Source organism: Phyllostomus hastatus, unplaced genomic scaffold (assembly GCF_019186645.2).
Source record: "Phyllostomus hastatus isolate PE091 unplaced genomic scaffold, TTU_PhHast_1.1 phas_contig_58, whole genome shotgun sequence".
In the NCBI taxonomy this organism is placed as follows: Eukaryota; Metazoa; Chordata; class Mammalia; order Chiroptera; family Phyllostomidae; genus Phyllostomus; species Phyllostomus hastatus.
This window is the reverse complement of record NW_025333916.1, coordinates 42,261,413-42,284,522: the sequence shown is the minus strand read 5'-3', so window position 1 is coordinate 42,284,522 and position 23,110 is coordinate 42,261,413. Positions and strand designations below refer to the sequence as shown.

General features: G+C 47.6%; 1 protein-coding gene across 1 annotated transcript in view; it reads right to left on the bottom strand.

Moving 5' to 3' along the window:
• OTULINL (OTU deubiquitinase with linear linkage specificity like) overlaps window positions 1-21,588 on the bottom strand; it is a 28,791-nt gene extending 7,203 nt beyond the window's left edge. The window contains exons 1-5 of the mRNA XM_045848213.1: window positions 21,387-21,588; window positions 3,122-3,281; window positions 3,002-3,033; window positions 2,806-2,897; window positions 1,907-2,056 (exon numbers count right to left, since the gene is read on the bottom strand). Of these exons, the coding sequence (XP_045704169.1) occupies window positions 1,907-2,056; window positions 2,806-2,897; window positions 3,002-3,033; window positions 3,122-3,281; window positions 21,387-21,450 (498 nt within the window). The 5' untranslated portion in view covers window positions 21,451-21,588. The remainder of the gene's footprint in view (window positions 1-1,906; window positions 2,057-2,805; window positions 2,898-3,001; window positions 3,034-3,121; window positions 3,282-21,386) is intronic.
• Between the last annotated feature and the right edge of the window lie 1,522 nt (window positions 21,589-23,110).

Sequence of the window (23,110 nt, the reverse complement as noted above, 5' to 3'; positions counted from 1 at the left end):
TTCATTTAAAAAGACTATAACCTCAGTAAAGGAAAAATATATAGTCATTTTCTTTTAGACTTCTGGATTCTGTGATTTGGATCATACTCTTAATTCATAATTTCATAACTGGTAAAAACTTAAATATAAGATTAAGTCCATAGAAACAACCTTTTGGGATATAACATTTCCCAAACTACCTAGATATAGGTACTACTTAGATATAATAATTTCTACCCTTTAGAAATTATCTTTAACCAGACAATGTGAAAGCAACACAGCACATCCGGGAACAGGCGGGTTTGGGGATGGTGCTTGTTAGGGCTCAAACCCAGCTGTGTAAATCACCTGCTGGGAAGTTACTCAACCAGCAGGTCATTTCATGGCTCAGCTGCATCCTCCACTATAAATCAAGGACAGTTTTATAGGACTCGGGTTGGGGTTGAATAAGATCACAGCGTACGTAAGAATCTGATCCACCATAGGCATCCAATGCATTTCCCACCAGATTCACCATGTGCAACCCAGGCTCCCAGGGGCAGTCTCTGTCCTCAGCCATGAGCAGCTGGGCTGGCACACTGAATACACCTGACAAGCATTTGTGAGATAAAATAAAACTAATAAAAACATCTCTAGATTAAAAATGATAAGGAAATAGAACATGAGAGCTATCTATATAAGCATACACTTCATATTTCTTTGCTCCTCCAACTTAAATGTACATCCTACATTAGGATACTGCATTCAAAATAAAAATTCAGGTTAGCACCAAGAATGTATTGGTTTACACTGTTAAGAAAATGAAAAACAAGGAAAGGACTGGAAGAAAATATCTGTAAATCACATATATGATAAAGCACTTGCATTCAAGATATATAAAGAATTCTCCAAACTCAATCAATAACAAAAACAAGACAATAAAAATATGGGCAAAAGATTTGAACAGACACTTCTCCAAAAAGAACATAAGGATAGCAAATAAGCAGAGGAAAAGATGCTCAACATCGTAACTCACCAGGGGAATGCAAACTAAAAGCACAATGATACTAATGCACACCTATCAGAATGGCAGAAACAAAAACAAAGGTGAAAATAAATGAACAAAAAACCTGACAATCCCAGGGTGCTGGTGAGAATGTGGAGCAACTGGAACCCTGACACATTTGTGGTGCGAATGCATCGTGGTACAGACATTTGGAAAATGGTTTGGCAGTTTCTTATAAAGTAAGCATACACCTGCCATAAGACCCAGTGATCCCACCAGAAAGGAATGAAAACTTATGTGCACACAAAATCCTGTATGGGAACATTTATAACAGCTTCATTCATAGTATTAACTGTCACATTGCTGTCAAGCAACACCACTCAACAATAAAAAGGAATGAACAACATATTCACGGACCACCTGGGTGAACTGCAAATTCATTATGCTAAGTGAAAGACCTCACTTCAAAAGGCTGCACTCGGGATGGTTCCATTTAGATAGCATTCTGGAAAAGGCAACAGCACAGGGACACATGACCCATCAGTGGTTGCAGGAGACGGGAGTGAGAGGAGGACTGACTGTGGTGGAAAATGAGGGGGTATGTGGGGTGGTAGGCACACATCGCGTTTGTCAAAACTCAGATAACTACAGAGTACAAAAGTGAGTTTCAGTAGACTGCCTTCCCTGGAACTGGCAGAGAGCATTAAAGATGATGCCAGGAAAAGACGATGGCATTAACACGCATTAACACGATGGGTCTGACCATCTTTCTGGGACGGTCTGTGGACAAACTGACATGGGAGTCAGAGGGCCTGGTCAGCAGTCCTCTCCGAGTTCAGCCTCGGGACCCCTGCGTACAGAGCTGCCCACGGCAAACCCAGAGCGGCAGGGTTACTGTTGTCACCAAGGGGACTCTCAAGTGTTTCTGGTGGGGGGACATACCTTAACGATGTCTTTCTCCTTCATCCAGGATGGAAAAGAAAGGCCCTGGCTGAATATCTGGAACAACACAGATCTCAGTGCATCATAGTTGTCTCTCTTCACTTGTCGGACACATTTAATGTGACACCGCCAGAACAGCTCCTCGTAAGCCTATTTAGCACAAAAACAGAAAGCTGCTCTTTAATTCTATTGGATAAGAAATAGGGAAAGTGATTTCAATGTACTATCTAATGAGGTGTGCTTCTACATAAAGCAGACAACAGAAATAAAACAATTCTAAATTATGAATTGGACCACATGTCATTTCATGTCATCGTGTGTGTGGAGAGACGAGGGTCCCGTGCTACCCTACACGGTAAGTTCCTGGAGCTCAGCCCAGGGAATGTCACTGTGGGGAGATCACGGGTACGGCTCGGTCACAGTGGGAAATACTGTGCACTTCAAAACCATGCTAAGGACTATTTTAAATGTAATATACCCCCCTTTTTTTTTTCCTTTGCTAGTGACAAGTTTGGGCAGCACTGCTGGGAATATTTCCCAAGACTGATCCAATGGAAAACTCTAAAAATCCTCAAAATATTTTTATCAAGGGGCCAAATCCCTTCAAGGACAGAAGTCACCCACACAGTCACAGAGGTTTGGTCGGCCTGGCCAGCAGAGAGCCGAAAGGAGCTGATTCCCGTTTTCTGAACTCACAGACTGAACTTCACCCCAGTCGTCGTAGGCACTGGCTCTGGGCAAAAGGCCCAAAGCCAATGTCTAGCAGCTGTTTGGCTTTTAAATTAGCGCCACAGTTGTCCCTTATGTCACATTCAGTTTCAGTTAGTCTCTGGGTCCATAAAACAGAGTGGAATGTTTGTTTACACACAAATTCTCCATCCTCCATGACCTTTACAAACCTTCCTCATCAGCTTGGCACGGGGTGTCTCCCCTTTCCACTCCCTTGCGCAATAGCTGAGTAAGTCGACTTCCGCCTCCACGCTGAGGTTCCCTGAATCAAAAATAGAGGGTAGTTAATTTTCCCTTTCTTCTTCCTTCCTCTTGAACCCTCTCTGCATCTTAAAAACAAGGACAGATGCACACAAAAATACTTACTTTTGAATTTTCTTTGCAGATATCCACTCCACCTGAAATAAAAAGGAAACAATAACACCAAAAATACTACCTTCACGACAAGAATGTTTTAGATATTCCAAGGATGACGCAGCCACCCACCATTTCAGCCGGTGGCCTAGGTGTAAATTCAGCCGTCGGAAGTAGCAGAGGGTGGCCAGCAGCAGCGAGACTGCCAGCATCACGGAGCCCTTCGCTATTCCCCACACAGTATCTAAGGCTTGGCTGGTGACGAGTGTCCAGGAGTGAACTTGGTCATTTCCTACAAAAATTTAATTGAAAAAAAATCACGTCACAATTACACAAGTCTGCTTTGTTTAAGGGGGAAAAAGATACAATGGATAACTATCTGCAAAGGGTCTATGGTTGATTTATATAAACATATTAAAAGCATTCAAAAATGCCATCTGAAAATTAAAGAAATGCCTCGTTCCAATATAATCAGGGCCACATATAAGAATATCTTTGTCCCCAAAATCCAAGAGGAAGAGTGAACATAAAGAATGTAGGTTTCGCAATCCCTCCAACCTGAACTCAAAGCCTGCTTCTCCTACTCACCTAGCTGTGTGCCTGTTGGGAACCCACTTCTCCTATCCTGACTTGTCTCAGCTGTGAAGTGGGTAAAATCCTGACCTCGCTGAGGAAAGACAGAATGAAATGATTTATGAACCAGCACCATGCCCTGTGCTGAGTATCTGCTGAATCCAGAAACGATGCCGCCCCATCCCCTTCTGCCCACTTTGGTATTTTTTTTTTTTTAAGTATATCCCTTAGTTCACATCCATGGGTTGTACATGTAAGTTCTTTGGCTTCTCCATTTCCCATACTATTCTTAACCTCCCCCTGTCTATTTTGTGGTTACCAATCACACTTTTTTTCTGAAGTTTTTTTTTAAAGATTTTATTTATTTATTTTTAGAGAGGGAAGGGAGAGAGGGAGAGAGAGAGAGACAGAGAAACATCAATGTGTGGTTGGTGGGGGCCGTGGCCTGCAACCCAGGCATGTGCCCTGACAGGGAATTGAACCTGCGACACTTTGGTCCGCAGCCCACGCTGAATCCACTGAGCTACACCTGCCAGGGCCCAATTATGCTTCTTATTCCCTGTACCTTTTCCCCCATTCTCCCCCTTCCACCTCCCCACTGATAACCCTCCATGTGATCTTCATCTCTGTGATTCTGTTCCTGTTCTAGTTGTTTGCTTTCTAGTTGTTTTTTAAGGTTCAGTTGTTGATAATTGTGAGTTTGTTGTCACTTCACTGTTCATAGTTTTGATCTTCTTTTTTGTAGATAAGTCCCTTCAACACTTCATACACGGGCCATAACACATGGCATCACCTTACCACACGGAACCAGCGACTCAAACAGCAGGCACACAGACATCGTTTCCAGCAAGTGGCCCCTTAAAAGAACAGTCATGAGACAGAGATGGATGTGCTGCGGGTGGTGCACGCTCTCATTCCTGATTCGACAGGGGGGAAGTGATCAGGCCTGAAGAACCCAAACTGGGTACTTGCGATATTTTACTAAGGCAGGAGATTCCTAACGGTATTATGTTTGGGCGTGGAACCATGCTGAAGCACAAATGAGGAAGAGGACTTCTGGGGTTCACCGTGAAACAGTGTCCTCCACAGCGCAGGGTTTAGTAAAATCCCCATGACTAATGCAGTAAAAGCCTCATCCATTTGGAATCTACACTTTTAGTATTTTTTTAAAGAGAAAAATACTTTAATGCAGAGCATTTTTTATTATCTTTGATGTGTATTTACACTTTCAGTAAAGAATTTACCAGGAGATAAAGAAATGGAAAAAGTTACTAGCAAATAAAAATGCCTATTTTTTATATCATTACTTAAAAAGACATTTTCAAACACAGGTGTTTATTGTTTAGGATTAGCTATTTATTATAGACTTATTCCCACCTAGCAATTTAGTAATATATTTTATAAATTGTTTAAAAATGTAGAGCCATACTGCCTTTACACCTATGATTTAGACTCTTATTAATTCAGTCTGGTTTCCCAACTTTGAAAATTCTCACATATGCACATATTTTTAGTAAGTCCTTAAAGTCACAGAAGAACTAGAACATGGTCTATGATACATGATTTCTCCTATTGCAGTCACAGACATTTTCTAGAAACATGCAAAATTGCGCAAGACAGTACAGTTTGTTTTCTTCATATTGATGTCATATCAAATTACAAGTTGACCATCTTTTCATATCACTACGTATAGATCCACATTGTTCTCTCTGAAGATTGCTATAGTACTTTGTACTGTAACACTGCAGTACAAAGATAGACCATCACTGCTGTAATCACGGCCTAATTACTAACCATTGCTTGCTTCCACTTTCCACTTACGAACATGGCTGAGACAAGTATTTTCCACCAGCTCATGTGTGTGGCTCATGGTGGCTCTTAGGACAATTTCAGCAAGGGGATACTCTGGGTCTAAGGGTTTGCACATTTTTAGTGTTGACGGATGTTGACACAGTGCCTTCCAAAACAACACTGGACACTCCCCCCTGGGGCGCTGGAGCACCCGTTTCCCTGAATCCCACACCAGTTACGGACTCTCACTGCAGCCTGCAGTTCTGAGCAACATGCTCTCATTTCTTCCTTTGTGAAGGGCCTTCCAGAGCTTCTGTCTGCTTTCCACTGGGTGGGGCTCACCTGTATGGGGACTTGAGGGCCCCAGTCTCTACACTGGGGCCTGGCTGCCACCCTTGGTGGGGCACTGCTCTCACTGGTCACGGACTCCCTCTGACCCGCTGCATTCCTCTAAGTCGACATCTGGCCACTAGGGCATTTGATTTGAGACCCCAAATGAGGGCCTTCTCCGCAGCTGCACAGGGAGGACCCACTGCAGACCATGGCTCTCCCTGCTCTAACACACACACATGCACGCACACATGCACACTTCCCCAGCCTGCTGCCCTTATCCTCAAAATGAAACCCTGCCCACAGCCCGAGAAAGGGTGGTAGTATCAACTTAGCAGGAAAAAAGCGACATGAGGCTCAATACGCCCTTTCCAGGCACACCTAGAACAGAAGCCTGAACTCCCGGATCGCATGGACCTGACACAAGAGCCCCTTCTGGGCAGGTACTCCAACTACAAATCGCAGCCAGTCCCGAGGGGCCCCCAGATGATGTTATCAGGACAGGGCTTCTAAGTCAAAGGAGAGGAAGTACTGTACAATGTTTTAGTAGGAACAGGTATGGCTTCATTGATCATTAAAACAGTTACAGTTGAAGTTTGGCTATGTGCCAGCTCCCGTGCCAAGAGTTTCACAGGGATTATCTCATTTGCTCCGGAGCTCCAGGGTGTGGGTCCCATCCGGCGCTGCACACACGCTGGGTGAGGGCCTTCACCTCCGAGGCCTCTGTTCCCTAACCCAGAGATGGCCCAGTGAGGGCCAAGTGGTGTCCGCCTCTCAGAGCTGTTGTGGGATTGGAGGGTGTAACGGGAAGACAGGTATAAGGCTGTCGGGAGTACTGTAAGCACCCAACAAGTGGTCATAATTATTTTTATTGCTATTACTCTAATCACCCCATTTTTTAAAATGAGAAAACTGTGAGGGACAGGGATGAAACCAGTGGTCAAGCCAGAATTCAGAGACAGGGTGACATGGTGCCAGCAGCTGCACGTCTCGTCTCCGGGCTATCCTGCCTTTGAATTATGTAGCTGAGGAAATCTTTAAATCAGTGTTGCTAGATTAGGTATAGAATAAAGCCTTTAAAAAGAGAATTTTTATTTTTTATTTTTTTTTAGAATTTATTTATTTATTTTTAGAGAGGGAATGGAAGGAGAAAGAGAGAGAGAGAGAGAGAGAGAGAGAGAGAAACATCAATGTGTGGTTGCTGGGGGTCATGGCCTGCAACCTAGGCATGTGCCCTGACTGGGAATCGAACCTGCGATGCCTGGTTCACAGCCCGCACTCAATCCACTGAGCTAAACCAGCCAGGGCTAAAAAGAGAATTTAAAAAAATTTTCCTGCATGTGTCAATAACTGGATGACAACTCAAAAAAAGCAAACAGAGCCCTGGCTGGTGTGGTTCAGTGGATTGAGTGCTGGCCTGTGAACACAAGGGTTGCCGGTTCGATTCCCAGTCAAGGCACGTGCCTGAGTTGTGAGCCAGATCCCGAGTGGGGGTTGCGTGAGAGGCAACCACACATTGATGTTTCTCACCCTCTCCTTCTCCCTCCTTTCTCCTCTCTAAAAATAAATAAATAAAATCTTTAAAAGAAAAAAGACTTAAAAAGAAAGAAAGCACACAGAGAACGCCATAAATTAGGAGCCTAGCAAAACACTATCACGATCACAACTCTGATAATCCTGTGAGTCAAATCTCACTTCCCCAAGCACTACTGAGAGTGAATCAAACTTTCCGTGTCGGAGTCTTCACCAGGGTCCCCCTGCTGCCGGCCTGCCCAGGAGAACTCAGCACTGGTCTGCCCGCCTTCCCCTCCCCCTGCGCTGGGGAAGCCCTGGCCTCACAGGGGGCTGGCCTCATGGGATGCCGACTGGACTGGTCAGAAGGAAAAGAAGGTTCCCCCACGAGGGAGTCAATCATTCAACATAATGAAAAGAGGTACCAGAACAAGGGAAACAAGCAAAAAGAGGGTGGGTGGCAGGAGGTTTTGGACGTGGAGAATCTCCAGAAAGTGAGGGTTACAAGAAGACGCAGTAAACAGAAGCAATTGCCAGGAATTACAAATTTGACCTTCTTTAATGTTCATCAAGTGACAAAAAATGAAATTTCTTTTTTAATACTTTCGGACTGGACCACTGGGGTGGTGGCTGAAGGAGGTTCTATGTAAGCACCGTGCATTTCTATTATTTTAGAAAGTGGATTAACTCGGTCTCACTCATTTCCCCAATCATCACCACCCAAACATTCCCAGAGACCCCAATCCAGACTCCCAGAAGTAACACTTCAGATATCTTTGAATAATTACCCCACAACCTCCTGAAATCAACAGCATGACTATTTGAAACTAAAGTCTGATCTGTGATTCTCTCAGACTATATATGGCAGATGAGACCACTGACTAGAAGCAAAAAAAAATTTAAAAAGCCACTGTTTTTTGTGGTAGAATTCTACTTAGATTTTTTTCCGTTCTCTAAAATGTACCAAAGCTGAAATAATTCAAACATTCAAACAGGAAACCAAAAAGAAAAAAAAACCCAAAAACAAAACTAAAAGACACTGAAGATCCGGAAACCGGGTGAGTACCCGGACAGCAGATCCGCCGGGAGCCCCGGAGCCCCGGAGCCCCTGGCTCACCCCCACGGAATCCCGTCCGTGTGTGGTTGGCCTCCCAACGTGCACTGTTGTTCCAGGTCCTTTTCTACCCCCATCTCCCCACGGTCCGCCACACTGTCTTCCCCACTTCCTTTCCCAGCCGTATGCAGCACAGCAGTGCATGGGGCTTTCTCCCTGCACAGCTACACTGTCACCTGCGTCTAGCATGGGGACTTTCTCCAGAAGCAGAGATGGTGGACAGAAGGATGCCCAGTGCACCATGAAGGGGAAAATAATAAGGCCTGAGCTAAAAGGCAATTTAATTTCGATGTCTGAGACAGCAGAGCCAATGAAGATATATAGGCATACATTAAAATCATCTTGTTAAGAAAATTTAAGGTAAAAAATACCAGCTTTAATGTAATAAATACAACAGGTATTTCTACCTGCTGCAGTGCCATGTTACGGTGAATCACCAGATGAAAGACAGAGAGGCCAAGAGACACGGGTGGAAACAAGCCGAGAGAGCGGCTGCGGAAGGCAGCCATCCCCAGACAGCGGTGCCCTCCCTGCGGCCAGAGCAGTGGAAGGGTGGGGGTGGGGTGCAGCGGGGAGGGCCCAGACCGGCAGAGGTGCTAGGTGAACTTTTCACACTTTCTGAGCTGTGCTGTGGAATGCTACTTACTCCCTCTGAAAAGGTGAATGTGGCTTTTGGGTAGTTCTGATCCGGGAGGGAGGTGCTGCAGGGAGGGGCAGGCTGAGGCCAGGTGGGACAGTGGGCAGAGAAGGGCCCGCAAAGCCCCTCTTTCCTCTCCCCTCACCCTCTGCTTATCCTTCTTCCCACGGGCGCCGGACGCCGGGCTGGCAGTGAAGCGACGTGGAAGACACACAGCCTGCCCTCAGGGAGCTCGTGCTCCAGGGGCACGATGCCCTCCCGTCGGGAAAGGCTACTGGTCAGCTCGTCCCAGGCCCACAGGGCCACGGCCTGCGCTCCCCGGGCTCAGCCCGTTTTGGTGTGGGCACCTGGCCAGCACACAGAATAACACAAGGCCCTGTGATGCCCCGGTGGCCAGCAGACCTCCCTTCCACAGTGGGTCACCGCTCTCAGAGGTTAGTGCTGAAAACTCAGAGGCTCCAGAACAAAGCAAAACATCACCCATTAGTCCAAACAAAGAAACCAAGCAATATGCAAACTGAATGACAGACACGCAGAACAAATCCTATTAAGTCATCAAGGTTTCTAAATAATTGAGAGCACTGGAAGACCACTGGAGAATGCTAAAGAGTCAGCACGGCCCTGGCCGGGGGGCTCGGTTGGTCAGAGTGTCGTCCCGTACACCAGTGCACAAAAACACGGCAGGTTCGATCCCCAGTCAGGGCCTGTTATCTAGGTAGTGCATTCGGTCCCCAGTCGGGGTGTGCACAGGAGGCAGCCAGTCGATGTTTCTCACATCAATGTTTCTCTCCCTCTCTCACTTCCTTCCTCTCTCTCTCAAATCAGTAAAAAAATATCCTTGAGTAAGGATTTAAAAAAAATAATAGCAATAACAAAGGGTCAGCACAGCAGTGTGAGAATGGGTTTTAAGCAGTCTTGGTTCTTTAAAAAACATAGGTCAATTATTTTATGTCAGTTATGGGGGAAATATTTAGAAAAAAATATCCTCTTAATAAATCTTTGAAATGGTGAAGTCAAAAGACTTCCTTTGCTTTTGTATGTCAGGTATCAGTTCTGGCTCAATTAAGAAACGAGTCTTCCACTTAGTGAAATACTACAACCAACAACTACAAGATCAGTTATCACTGAGGAAGAGAACCACCGAGTGAAAGGTTTTTATCTGGAAAGTCACGACCAGTAAGGCACTCAGCTGCAGCCCTGTCGTGCAGCATTCTTAAGTGTTCAGCACACCCCCCGAGGGACCGGGCTCCTGCGAAACTAGGAGTGTCAGTGACACGACAGGAAACTGCTCCTTGCCCAGCGCCCAAGCGAACTGTGTGTGTATTTAATAACATCATAACTCAGGTGTGTTTTTGGTGTTTTTTTTTTTCATTTACTGGGCACATCTTTAGGAGTATTAAATGCAAGCCATCATGTTAAAAGGTATAAGTTTGTTTTTCTAATCGTATGGAGAGGTTTTAAAACCCGCCCAATTATTAAAACACAAAAGCTGTAGGTGGGATAAGCTTAGGTGGAAAAGCGAGCTGGAATTCCTCCCTGGGAAACCCCAGAGCCCGAGGATCACTTTGCCCAGGCAGGCTCCCGGGCTGGGTAGAGACAACTGGTTTGGCAAGACGGGCCCAGGGCTCTGTCTTCACTCTGCCGTGTTCTAGCTGCAGGACCTCCTCGGACAAATTACGTGGCCTCAGTGATCCCCAAAAGCCTCCCCAGTGGCGGAGAACAGCAGTGACGACAGAGAGCTGGAACGCAATGCACACAGTGAGCCCCGAGAGAGTGCTCACAACCGAGAAGGTCCTGCCGCAGTCTCTCCGCCACCTAGTCTGGGGCCGCCGGTTGCATACCTCTCCTGGGGTGGGGGGACTCACTCCCTTTTGGGGGAACCCATTTCCTTTTCTGGAACGTTTCTCTCCGTCCCGATCAAAATCTATTATTATTCTATGAATACAGATCAAGCTCCTCTGGCAGGCAAGGCACCGTGCCAAGAGCTGATGCTACAGCTGTGAACGCAACAGACTGGAATGTTCTGGCATCGATTCTCAGGTGGACGCTCCAGGTGCGTCTGGATCACAGTCAAGGATGGCCCAGGAGAAAGGGATGTGGCTCTGTCAGCAGGGGTAACATGGGCACCTGGCCTAGACCTGCGTCAGATGAGGGGCAGAGCTGGAACCACAGGATGGACAAGAGCCCGTGGGGCCAGGAAAGTGAGGGGAGGCCAGCCGGGCTCAGATCGGCAGGACCTTTAGATGCTGTGGGAGACGCTGATGCTCAGCTGAGGAGCAAGCAAGAGGCTTCTGTGATCAGATCTGTAACCAGAATTTAAATCGTTATTACTTGGGTCATGAGGCACTTCTGATTCCTCCTCTGTAGGATAACCTTTTATATCTCTCACAGAATCACAGAATGCTTCAGGCTAAAGGTGCTGGATTTCCACTTGCTTTCCAAGGCCTGATTCTTACCAGCCTCTCCGCAGAAGAACTCCCTCAACCAGGTGCCCCCTCTGCCCTCTGTCTACACTGCAGGCAGGTGTACTCAGGACGTGTCCCCGACTGGCCTGAAGGCACCTCTAAGGTGAAAGCTGCCTCTTCATTCACTGTGCACCTGGACATCGGATGAGCTGTCACGCACATCTTTGACATGAAGAAACGAAGCCCAGAGAAAGCAAGAAGTCTGAATTTGAACCCACGTGTTCTGACTCAAGGTCAGCGTGCCCTCTAAATTAACCACATACATAACTGCCTCCACTGAGTGATTCTCATCAAGCATTCAAAACAATGAACGAGTGGGAGCGTAGATACCATTTCCACCGTGCCTGTTTCCCTTCCAGATTAAACACTCTCTCCACCAGTTCTCACATGACATGGCTGGCACTATCTCAGTCTCTTCTCTCTTCACTGTGTCTTCACCGTCCCAGTCACTCTTCTCTGAACCCCATTCCACACTCACGTTAGACCCCTCATCAGAATACAATGTCCCGAGTGCAGCCCGACCAGAAGAGTGATCAATGTCATGACCACTTCTTCATTCTTGATCAGCGGTCAGCAAGTTCTCTGGGTAGGGTCAGAGAGGAAGAATTTCAGGCCTCGCCCGCCATCTGGTCTCTCCCCGACTCCTCGAACCTGCCCTGAGAGCGTGAACGCAGCCAGCAGACAACACGCAGCGGGGCTGAGTTCCAAGAGAACTTACGAACACTGAGATCTGAATTCCATATAAGTTGCACATGTCAGGAAATGGTAATCTTCTTTTGATTTCTTCCCAACTATTAAAAAATGTAAAACTATTCTCAGGTTGTAGGTCATATAATGAAAAAAAAACAAACCCAAAAGCTGAGTGGGACTGACATGGCCCAGGGGCTGTGGTTTGCCGAACCTCATTCTGGATGATACATTCCAGTTGATGTATCACCTGTGATTGTGTTGGAATTATAGAGCCGAGGAATAAACGCGCCATCAACTCACATTCAGCCTGCCGTCAACTGAAAGCCTTCAGACCTGTTGCTGGAGTGTGTCGCTCCCACTTCGGAGGAAAGAGCGGGGAGAGGAGCCTTCATCCCGGCATCCTCCCATTTCCAGGCAGAAGGCTTTCCTGGAGCTCTGGCGCTGCCCTTCACCTCCTGCCCCCACCCAGGGTCTCACTTTACTCCTTCCCCAGGGAGACACGTGACATGACGGAGAAGTTCAGGAGAGTCTGCCCAGCTCAGCTCCTCCTCTCCAGGTCTGCCCGCCTTCAGGGAGGTGCCCTCGGGCCTGTGTCTCCCTGGGAGAGAGGCCTGGCCTTTTATGGTTAACTTCAGCTCCGCACTGCTAGCAAGGCCCTCTGGCCACACAACTTAGACCTATGGATTTTATCAGTGAGCTTACATTTAAAAATCTCTGACTCCTGTGTCTACCTTTCAGTTCATTCAGAACCTGGCAAGGGAAGCAAGGTTGTGTGCAAGTTCTGTGTGCTGTGGACCCAGGTGCTGATGTGTCTTCCTGCTACATTTTATGTCACTGGATGGGGCTCACTGCTCCAACCTGCCATCGCCTGTGTGGTTCTCTCTCTCTGTCTCTTCTTAGATGTTTAAGATTAAGCTTGTCTTCTATATCCTAATACAATCATTCATGAACATGTGACAAAAGAGAACTAAAGGGACATTCTGGGACAAGCCACTCTCCACTTTCACCCTGTGGTGACTTTTCCACTCATCAGAATCATTTGGGCTCCGTCGCTAATGGTCACTAGTCCTTCCCGTTAGCTCCCCTCCCCCCGGTGCCGTCTTCCCCCTGTGGCAGTGGTGAGTTTTCTGGGGAGGTGGGGGCAGCAGGGAATGGGGTTGCTTTGTTTTGTGTTTATACTCAATGGATGTGTTCTGTCTTATTTAAAAATCTTTGTGGTTTTTGTTACTTGTAGGAAAAACCCAAACTCTGGCAGCCAGTGTCCACGGTGCGAGGGAAAGGACACACCACCCAGTGCTGCATTCTAGCCAGAGGCCTCCAGATGTTCTTCTGGAACCAGGCACCTTGCCTTGGAACCAGATGAGGAGTCAGCACGTGCCCACTGCCGAAGGAAGCACATGGCTGAAGCCTCCCCGTCCTCTACCCCAAATCTTTCCCTCTCTTTCCTCCCACAAACCCATCTGTCTTTACATGACCCTTGAAGTCTCCTCTCCTAAAGAGCAACCAGTGACATCAAAACAAACTCATCAAGTGTTAGAGAGCTTTGTACTCAAAGTCTATGCACCAGAAACATCCACACCACCTGGGCACTTAGACGTACAGATCCTCAGGCAGAGTCCGTGTCCACAAGAGCCTGCACCTACAAGACCCCCACAAACCCTCGGCGACGCCCAGGCACACGGAGTCTGAGGGGCACAGTCTCTCAGAGCCGAGAATCGCCCTGCCCTGGCTCCCCTGCGAATTTTCCCACGTGAAGGGCTGGGGCCCAGTCAGCCCTTTTAAGTTCCCCCGTGATCCTAGGATGTTGCCGGGGCTGAAAAACGCCACTCCAGGGTAAGGGTTTCCTCCACATTTGGCCGTTGCTGTTATCTCCACTGTACTATCACATGCCACTTAAATTCTCAAAGTACAGTTAAGAGAAATCATGCCAGATAAAGGAAAGTCTCACTAATGTTATCCAACTAGACGTAAGTATGGCCTATGCTTTGCACCTCTCTCCTTTGGTCCACGAGAGGGGCTACTTTTCGCAGTCAGTGGTTGTCTTCTTTGGCTGGCCAGCCATGCTTCTGTACAGAGGAACTTTGCTGAAATTCACAATAAAGGAACCCAACTATTAACGTGACCTTCAGGGAGGGTGACCAACTCATCCAAGCTGGCCTGGGACTTTCCCAGGGTTAGCACTGAGGGTTCCATGTCCCAGGACATTCCTCAGTCCCAGACAAACCAGGACGGGTGGTTGCCCTGCCCCCAGGGTATTTGGGGTCCCCCACCTCCAGGGTTCTTGGGGTCTAATCCGGGCTCCCCAGTACCTTCTCACCTCTTCCCCTTCCCCTTCCCCGAGATTACTGGCCGTTCCCCTGTCCCTCATGCCTGCCGCCACTGCCACGCCCCCATCCTCTGCCTCTCAGCTCAAACGTCACTTCCTCAGGCAAAGCTTCTCGGACCCTTTCCCAGCCCCCAGGACTGACCAAATCCCCGCCACGCTCTCCCACGGCACACGGTGTCCCTTCCCACCACAGCACTCATCACGGTTTATACAAGCATGTTTGTGTTTGGTTCGTGTCTGCCTCCCTTTGTAGGTAAACGTCGTCAGGACTGGAATTGTGTCTGTTTTCTCTCTGCTTTCTCGGTGCCTCGGCACACTACAGACCATTAATAAATATTTGTTGAATAAATAAAAGGAACCCGTGTCATCAGGATCTAGTCCAGGATCTAGACTGCCTGCCAGCAGCCATCCTCTCTTCTTCCACAGAAACAGAATCCTGACTTGTGGCTGGATGCACAGCTCCATCCCACCCTCTGTGGGTGCTAGGTACAGCCGCGTGAGTGAATTCTGGCTAGGAGGTATGACTGGCGATTTTCAGAAGGCTCTGTTGAGAGGGGTATATTCCTTGCCCTTGCTCCTCCAGACTAAGCTGGGATGTAAGTGTGGTGATAGGATGTTCATCCTGGATGAGGAAGCAGCTGTGGGCACGGAAGCCACGCAGGGTAGAAACAAAGTGGAAGGAGTCTGGGCCTCTGACACCGTGGAGCCCGCCACAGCCCTGGGGAGCCACCTCCAAGCTCTGACCTGGGAGAACCTGATTCACTTATTTGAAATTGTTCGGTTATTCTACTATACCTGGTCCTCACCAACAGCCTTGATCTTGGTGGTCCCTCCTGACTTTTAACACGTATGTCAGAAACAGTGAGCCACCAGTGTGGTTTCTCTTCCCTTAATTCCACGCACGTAAATGTAAAGTAGGAAATGAGACTGCAAAGCGGTCACCTTGTGGGCTGGTTTCAAGGTAGCGGAGTCAGCAGACACCAGGGAGTCAGGAATGCAGGGTCTCGTCCTGGAGAGCTGAGCGACTCTGGACCACAGCTTCCTCCCCTCTGGGCCAGCATCCAGGGGCCGGGCCATTAACCCCTACTTGCCTCTACAGGCCTCTTAATGTTAACGCGTTTCAGAATTACTCTGGAGGTAATCACGTTGGGGCACAAGGCACTGGGTTTGAAGTAGTTGTGAAACAAATGAAGTTCAACTAAACTTAAAACATTGCTCAAAACTGGCACCACAGGAAATATGCCCAGAGCACGTACAGTACGTACTGGAGGCACTGACCTGCCAATACTCCACCCTTTAGCAGTGCAAACTTAGTTCTGCAGCTCTACTATGTCAGTTAACGTGAACTACAGTTGTTTTGGTAAAATCCTCACCAGAGGACATTTTTTCATTGCTTTTAGAGAAAGGGGGAGAGAGAGATAGAAACACTGATGGGAGAAACACCAATTGGTCACCACCTCATATGCGCCCCGAGTGGTTACTGTACCTGCAACCTGGGTATGTGCCCTGATCGGGAATCGAACTCATGACCTTTTGGTCTACAGGACAATGTGCCAACTAACTGAGCCATACCAGCCATGGCCTGATCCACAGTTTTGATAAAGAGCCTTTTCCACAAGGGCTTCCATGGAGGTGACCAGTTTCTAAAAAAGTGGCAAGAAAACAAGGAAGACAGAGAAGACTGAAACAAAGGCAAGAGGGGGAACTGGACCTTCACCTGCTACAGGCTCCACATTGTGAATGAATCAGTCACTGAGGTGTAAGTGGGGAAGAATGCTGGGATATTAAAGCATGATAAAATGACAGGACAGGGTAGGACAGCAAGCACTGCTGTATGGGTCCCAACAGGGCTATCAGCCGAGTACTCAGAACTGAGTTTGGAGATATACCATGAACAAACCATGGGAAAAAGTGCCCTAATAAACTCCCTCTCAGTTCGGGTGATTCTTTTCCCTGTTTTAGATTCCAGAGGAAGGAACCGACCTGCCTGAGTGTCCCACACTGCAGGTGCAAAATGGAGAGACCCAACATTTAGACTAATAATTCCATGGGCTACACTTGGGTTTCCAGGGGAGCAGCCAAACTAATCCTTAGCTACAAACTGAACTCCAAGTTCATTTTCTAAATGCCAAGTCAAATGACAAAGAGCTGATCTTGTCCACTGCCATCAGAGCCACCCAGCCCTTCGTGTCCAGATGGTGACTGACTATACTCAGCCCACGCAGGCACTGGCTTGCCTCTCTTCCACTTCCCCTTTCCTACCAGCCGTTCTGCTTCCTCTGCAGCACTTCGACCTGTCCTAGCAGTCGATTTGGAAGACAGAGCATTCAGTTCTCCTGTCACTCTGGAGATCTCACAGGGGAGCTGAGGCCTTCTTGTCACCAGTCAGCAAATGTGCCTATGATGTGCCAGGTGTTACTCTAAGACCTACAGACACACTCTCTGTTTACCTGACAAGAAAGAAGCTAGTTCACTTCTCTTACACCTGGGAGATTAAATGCTCCAGGGAATACTCCTTGTCCTGGCTTAGAGAAGGAGACCCAAATTGTTCCAAGCATGCACCCTGATGAGCTCCCACCACCAGCTCCCCAGCCCACCTCTGTTCCTGAGCCACCTGGGACCTGGTCTGTGTGCACTAAGTCTCTGCCACACCTGGAGAGAGCAGGGAGTCCATGCCCACTGTGATGGGGACGAGAGAGGGCAGTCTACCTCTCTTTTCTTGGCCCTTGACATTGAATGAGATTCTGCTTCTCTCTCAATCTGGGGAGGTCTCTCTTGAGAAACTGACTTCCAATTACTTTATCACCCATCCCCCACAAGACTAACCCTATATTCATTAAAAAACCAATAACAGGATATGCAGAAAAAGACTTGATGTTATTTTAAGTTACTATGTATCTATCACTCAATAATTCCATATAGACTCAAAGTCATAATCCCCTGGTAAATCAATGATGAAAGACTTTATTAAATTCTGAACTCAGGATTTATTGAGGATAGCATTTTATATGCTATGGTTTCTGCAATTTGGGTTTATTACCTGGGAACCCCAGTACTAACAGACAATAGTACTTAGTCTCCCAGAAAAGAACATGGAATGTTTCATCATCCGTCCATTTTAAACATGATGCTACCTGTCTACTCTGGCTCCAGTCACACGAGACAGCAGAAAAATGGAGCATGCCTAGAACAAAAGATCACCGGCACAATGAGTGCAGAAACAAAAACTGTTGATTCACTATGAAGTGACATCTAAGTGTTCTTCCATTAAACTAATTACAAATTAATGAATGTGCACACAATCTCAATTTTCAGAAAGGATTGTGCTAAGTGACTGAGTATTTACCAGAGGATTCAAGTGGACAAGAGAAAAAGGCCAAATTCACTAGTCCAGTAACTCCTCCAAAAGTTACAGAGAGACCTAAATAGCCATGTATAAGGAGCTGTGCATGTAGAAGTTTTGGCTTAATAATGATAACTTTTCATAATCTCTCTTCACCTATACCTCAGACCTGAGACTCATCTTGAGCGACAACAATGGTATAAAGATGATAGCCCAATTTAATTTGGAACAGCTGAGTGTGAGGAGGTTCCCTGGGGAACTAGGGCGCTCCCAGGAACGAGCTTGCGCTGTCTCAGGAGACAGAAGCTGGCAGATAACCCGCTGAGGTAGAATCCCACTGCCTGAGTTTGAATCCTGCCGCCTCTTCCTTTAGCTGGGAACTTTGAGCAAATTCTGGAACCACTCCGCGCGTCAGTGTCGCGCTTGGAAAGGTTACGTACGACTATCTGTGGGCAGTGCCTCCCTGTCCAGCACCACAAAGAGAACTCAAATGCCCAGCCGTTGTGGCGGGGACAACACTGGACGCCACAGGCACACAGGACAGTACCCACCCACTCCAGGGCAAAGGTCATTTCAATTCAATAACTGTGCCAATTAAGGATTTTGACCTAGCTCAAACATGTGGTGTCAAAAGTTACATTTTATTTGATATTTAACCTATCTATCAGAAATGTTAAAAGTAGAAGTATAAAGTGGGGATAAATAGGCTGGCAAAAATATCAACTATGGAGCATTTAAAGCATTCTGTTGTGTGTTAATTGCAATGTTTTTTCCTAAGCCCTCAAACTGTCTTTTAAAGAAGGAAAATATTTCTCTTTAAGGTTACAACTAGCACATGAAGAACCACAGCTCTCCCCTTTGGCACACACTGCCTAGCCAGGGCCCCCTCTGCTCCTTATTCAGCTCCTTGACAGCAATAGCTTTGAGAGCACTAAAAGAAGGTTCTAGAACAAGCAAACAATTCTAAGCACCCTTTGCAGCCTGTGTTGAGGAGGGAATGTCTGCGCCCTCCCATCCTCATAACTGCGCTTGCTGCTGACCAGCCACTGGGTTCCGATTTGCCCTCTCCCTTTGACACAGAAGCACTCACCAGGTAAACTCACCTGCCTACCTAGTGTGGTACCTGTGACTCCCCATGGGGACCGGTTGGACTGCTTATGGCAGGTCAGAAGCATCTGCTTCATACATACAGTCAGTCACCCTTGAGTGGCTTTGGAATAACAGGACCCATGATATTAAGGAATACACTTTTTAACTAGCAGGAAAGTCTGGGTAAGAAGTTGGAAGGAGGGGTTTTGTACCAGTTCATATGTGACTCAATTTCCCAAAAAGAGGATTGAAAATAACAACTACCTCATGTATAAGGCAATGATAATAACAGCAGCTAACCTGGGTACCTACTGTGGTCCATGCACGGTTCTCAGTACTTTATAGGCAATAAATGAGCTAACACATAAGCAGCACTCAAAAACACTAGTCATTACCATTATTTCTAAACTTTTGTTGAGCATTAGGCCCTTCTCTCTGAACAAAATCTTACCTAGAACAGCATATCAAACAAGAGATGGGGAGCAGAGGTGTTCCACATATAGCTGGAGTGGGGGGATCTGGCCGATGGGTCTCCCATTCCACACTGGGCATTCCGCCCCTGGGGGCCACCACAGAGTCCTGTGGCTCCCAAGAACATCACTGAAGACCCAAGAGTCTCGGGTCTCCCCTCACATTTCTACCAAACAAGTGGACAGTGAGTTAGCAATGGTAAATAAGAACCACAGCTCACTGAAAAAGAAATAGTAAAAATGGCTACCAAAAACCTCTGTCCACCTCTGCCCGATCTGCGAGTTTTCTCCTGCTATTCTGTTTGCTTTTTATTGTCAAGTATTCCTTGCTATCATTTGCTATTTTCTCAAAAGCAAATCTTGGTCTCTCTCTTACCAAAAGAGTTAGGGTAGGTTAAAAAGCTGTGGCATCTTAGCTTTGGCAAGTGATTTTAAACTCCACCACCCCAAAAAAACATCACTGGCAAAGAAAGGAAACTATGCTCCTAAGTCCCTGGAGGTTGTTTGGGAGAGAAAAGTTTTCCATAACCTGATCCTTGAAACACATTCTTCCACCACCGCACACAAACTGCAGACGCCACAGGCTGGAACAAAGAATTCTTGCTGGGTTCACAATGTGGGCACACCTTGAACTTGGTGTATTGGAAGGAAAAACTCCTGGTGATTATGTTAAGCCCAGAACAGGCACCTTTCCACCTCCCAGAGCAGCTTTTTCCAGCTGTGCCCCTACCCCCATTTCCAACTTTGCTTTCTCTGCCAAAATAAAGCAGGGAGAAGGGAAGAAAATAATCTAATAAAAAGTTCAAATGAATACACCCACAGGAAGTATTTGGCTAATTCCATAATAATCCAAGGTGCAGAAAGGTTTGAAAATGAGTTCATTCTCCAAGCTTTTGAGAGTGGGAGGATCACTCTCAATTACAGAGTTCTAGAGTGGAAGGGCCTTAGGGATCGGCCTTATGGAAGTCCCGAGTGGTTGTGGCTTGTAGGCATGCAGTGCTGGGCAACACGATGTCTAAAACGCATGTCCTGATCTCAGAGGGTGCCGCTTCCACTACACCCAGCAGCAAAACCCCCAACTATTTTCTGTGTGGATCAACACTCCTGCTGGGAACCAAGAATGGCAATTAATAAGTAGACCTGGCATCTGCCAACTTCCCATAAATACTGCAGTACCTAGAGTCCAAAACTCTGTGTGTGCAAACAGACATGCTCCCCAAATTCACTGTGGGCTCACACCCCTCGGGTGGTCACCAGAGTTACAGAAAGGGAATGTGTTCAAAGATGAGAAGCAATTATGCTCATCTTCTTGGAGCTAGGACTCCAAGGCACAACTGAAGGATGGCAAGGAAAAAACCCTCACTTCTAAGGTGGGGAGGACCCAGCTGCCAAAGCAGAGGGTGAAGACGCAGAGACACAGGTGGTGTGCCCCAGACCTCAGAGATCCGACTAGTTCACAACCTGTGCCATACTGTGCTGCTGCCTTGTCCTTGGTGACAGTTTTGTTAAGAAGCCAGTTTTCTGTTGTAGAGAGAGTCTCGATTGCAGCGACGGTGTGGCCCACATCCTCTGCCAGCAAAGCGCGAAACCCATCAACTTCCCTCCGACAACAATCAAGTTCTCAGAGGGGACACCGAGCAGGGGACACCCCGCTCCTCGGAGGCAGGGCCCGACACCAACTGCTGCCTGGACCCCTCACCTTGCCCCTCCCCACCCCGCAAGACGGCTTTCTCTTTTCAGGACCTGTCTTCCCCACCTAGACAGATGACTCGCTGCCTGGACCCAAACAGCTCTCCCTGGCGAGGACATTCATTGTTCCTTATTCAGATACGACCCCAGTCCCCGACGGATGCCCAAACCCTGCAGCGGGTGTGGAGGTGCAGCCCGTCACCGTCTGCGCCTTGGCCAGGGGTCCAGAGTCTCCCACCGCTCAGAGCGCGGGCCTCGTACCCCAAACCCGCGGGAGTGGGGACTGCAGGCGGAGGAAAGCGCGTCCCAGGCTGCCCACTGCCCCCCCTCCCGCCTCGCCCCGCCCCATCGCCCCGCCCGGGGCCCACCTGCGGCGAGGGTACTAGACCGTTCTGGCTCCCGCGCCTGCGGGGGGCTCCTCCGCGCCGCCATGCCGGCCGCGCGCCGCGGACGGGCGCGGAGCCTCGGCCCGTGGGTCTTTCAGTTGCGGCGGCCGCCCGCCGGCGCCCGGGTTAAGCTTCCCGGCGGCAGGCGGGCACGGGAGAATCGGGGCCAGGGGTGGCGGTCCACGCTCCCGCCCCAGGTGCTGTGGCGGCCGACTGACGCACGGTTCCACCAATGGGAGGCCGCTGCGGAGCCTGGGGGCGGGCCCTAGCGGGGATGGGCGTGACCTCAGGGTGGAGTCAGAGTCGCAAGCCAGGGTTGAGCCCTGCGTTGGATGCAGGATAGTAGTTCGGAGGCTGCTCCTGCGATCCAGGCGCTTATCCAAGGAAAACAGCCTGGGATTTCCACCTGGATGGATCCCGCGATCTCCCTGGTGCTTTACACGGATGGCCTGTTGAGTGGGAAGGAGAGAAACCTGGAGGGTGGGATGATGGCGGAGAGGAACCAGTGCCTTTTTCCTCTCCGCTGCAAAATAATAGGATTCCCTTTCTGGCCCTTAGGTCACAACGCTGGGGTGTGTTAGCCAAGGGAGGGCGAAACTGGAATCCAGATGTAGCTGTTGGCCCAGGGCCAGTTTCACTAGAGTGGGCAACTTTTCTGATCTTTATTTCCCTCTGGGTCAGCAGAACCGGTTCGTGCTTACTTAGAACTTACAGTTTACTTTAGGAGCGGGAATGTGTGGGTTATTGGCAAAATTAATCCTCCGACAAAATGATTTAAAAAGGAAAAAATATGGCAGTAGCAAACAGTAACAATGAACAGCCCAACAATAAAAAGATCCTCACAACAAGGTTCTTTTGCCCCCATTTCCTACTCAGATGGACACCCCCCTTTTCTTTTTCAGAAGAAAAGGGAAGGAAAAATCCAGTGAACACTTCCTCTTTTTCCTGTATACACCATTCCAGAGACAGACTTTCTTGTGCCTGTTTTGGCACCTTTTGAAACAGAAATTTCATAGCAACAGAAAGGTGTGGAAAACACCCTGAAATTCTAGGTGGCTCCAAGTGCACCTAGGACCATGTCTACAAGTAACAGAATCACTGTCCCCCTTTTCAGAATCTCAGAGCGAATGACGCAATCACAGTGGTTGGCAAATGCAATAAAAATTCTGAATCACGGCAACCAGCAGTTAATACAATGTTAGGCATTTACTGGCAGGTGACATCAAGCCAGCCACTAGGGTAATCCATTTACCTATATTTTATGTATTATTTCACCTAATGAGGTAGGTACTGCTATCATCGACAGTTCATAGATGAAGAAACTGAGGCTCAGTAAATGTTAGTGCAGTGTCTAAACCTAGATCTGATCTCTCAACCACCCCACCTACTGCAACCATGACTCAGAAGATAATAAAAATGTTCCCAAATTTGGCTGCATGTTTAAAAAAAAATCCCTTTTATCCAAATCAGATTTTAACATAGAGGGTAGTTTTCTACAGCCATAAACCAAAACTGCTGTGTATAGATCTGTGTTACTCATATAAAACAAATGACTTTAAATTGCTGTGCCTAATTAAAGCTAAACAAAGTTATGAGCAGTGATGAGTACAGCTGTCTATTTTAGAAGCCGTAAATAGTAGGACTAATTTTTTGTGGTGAAAAAATACAATAAAATTTACTTAAGTCTTTAAACCACAAAACAAATT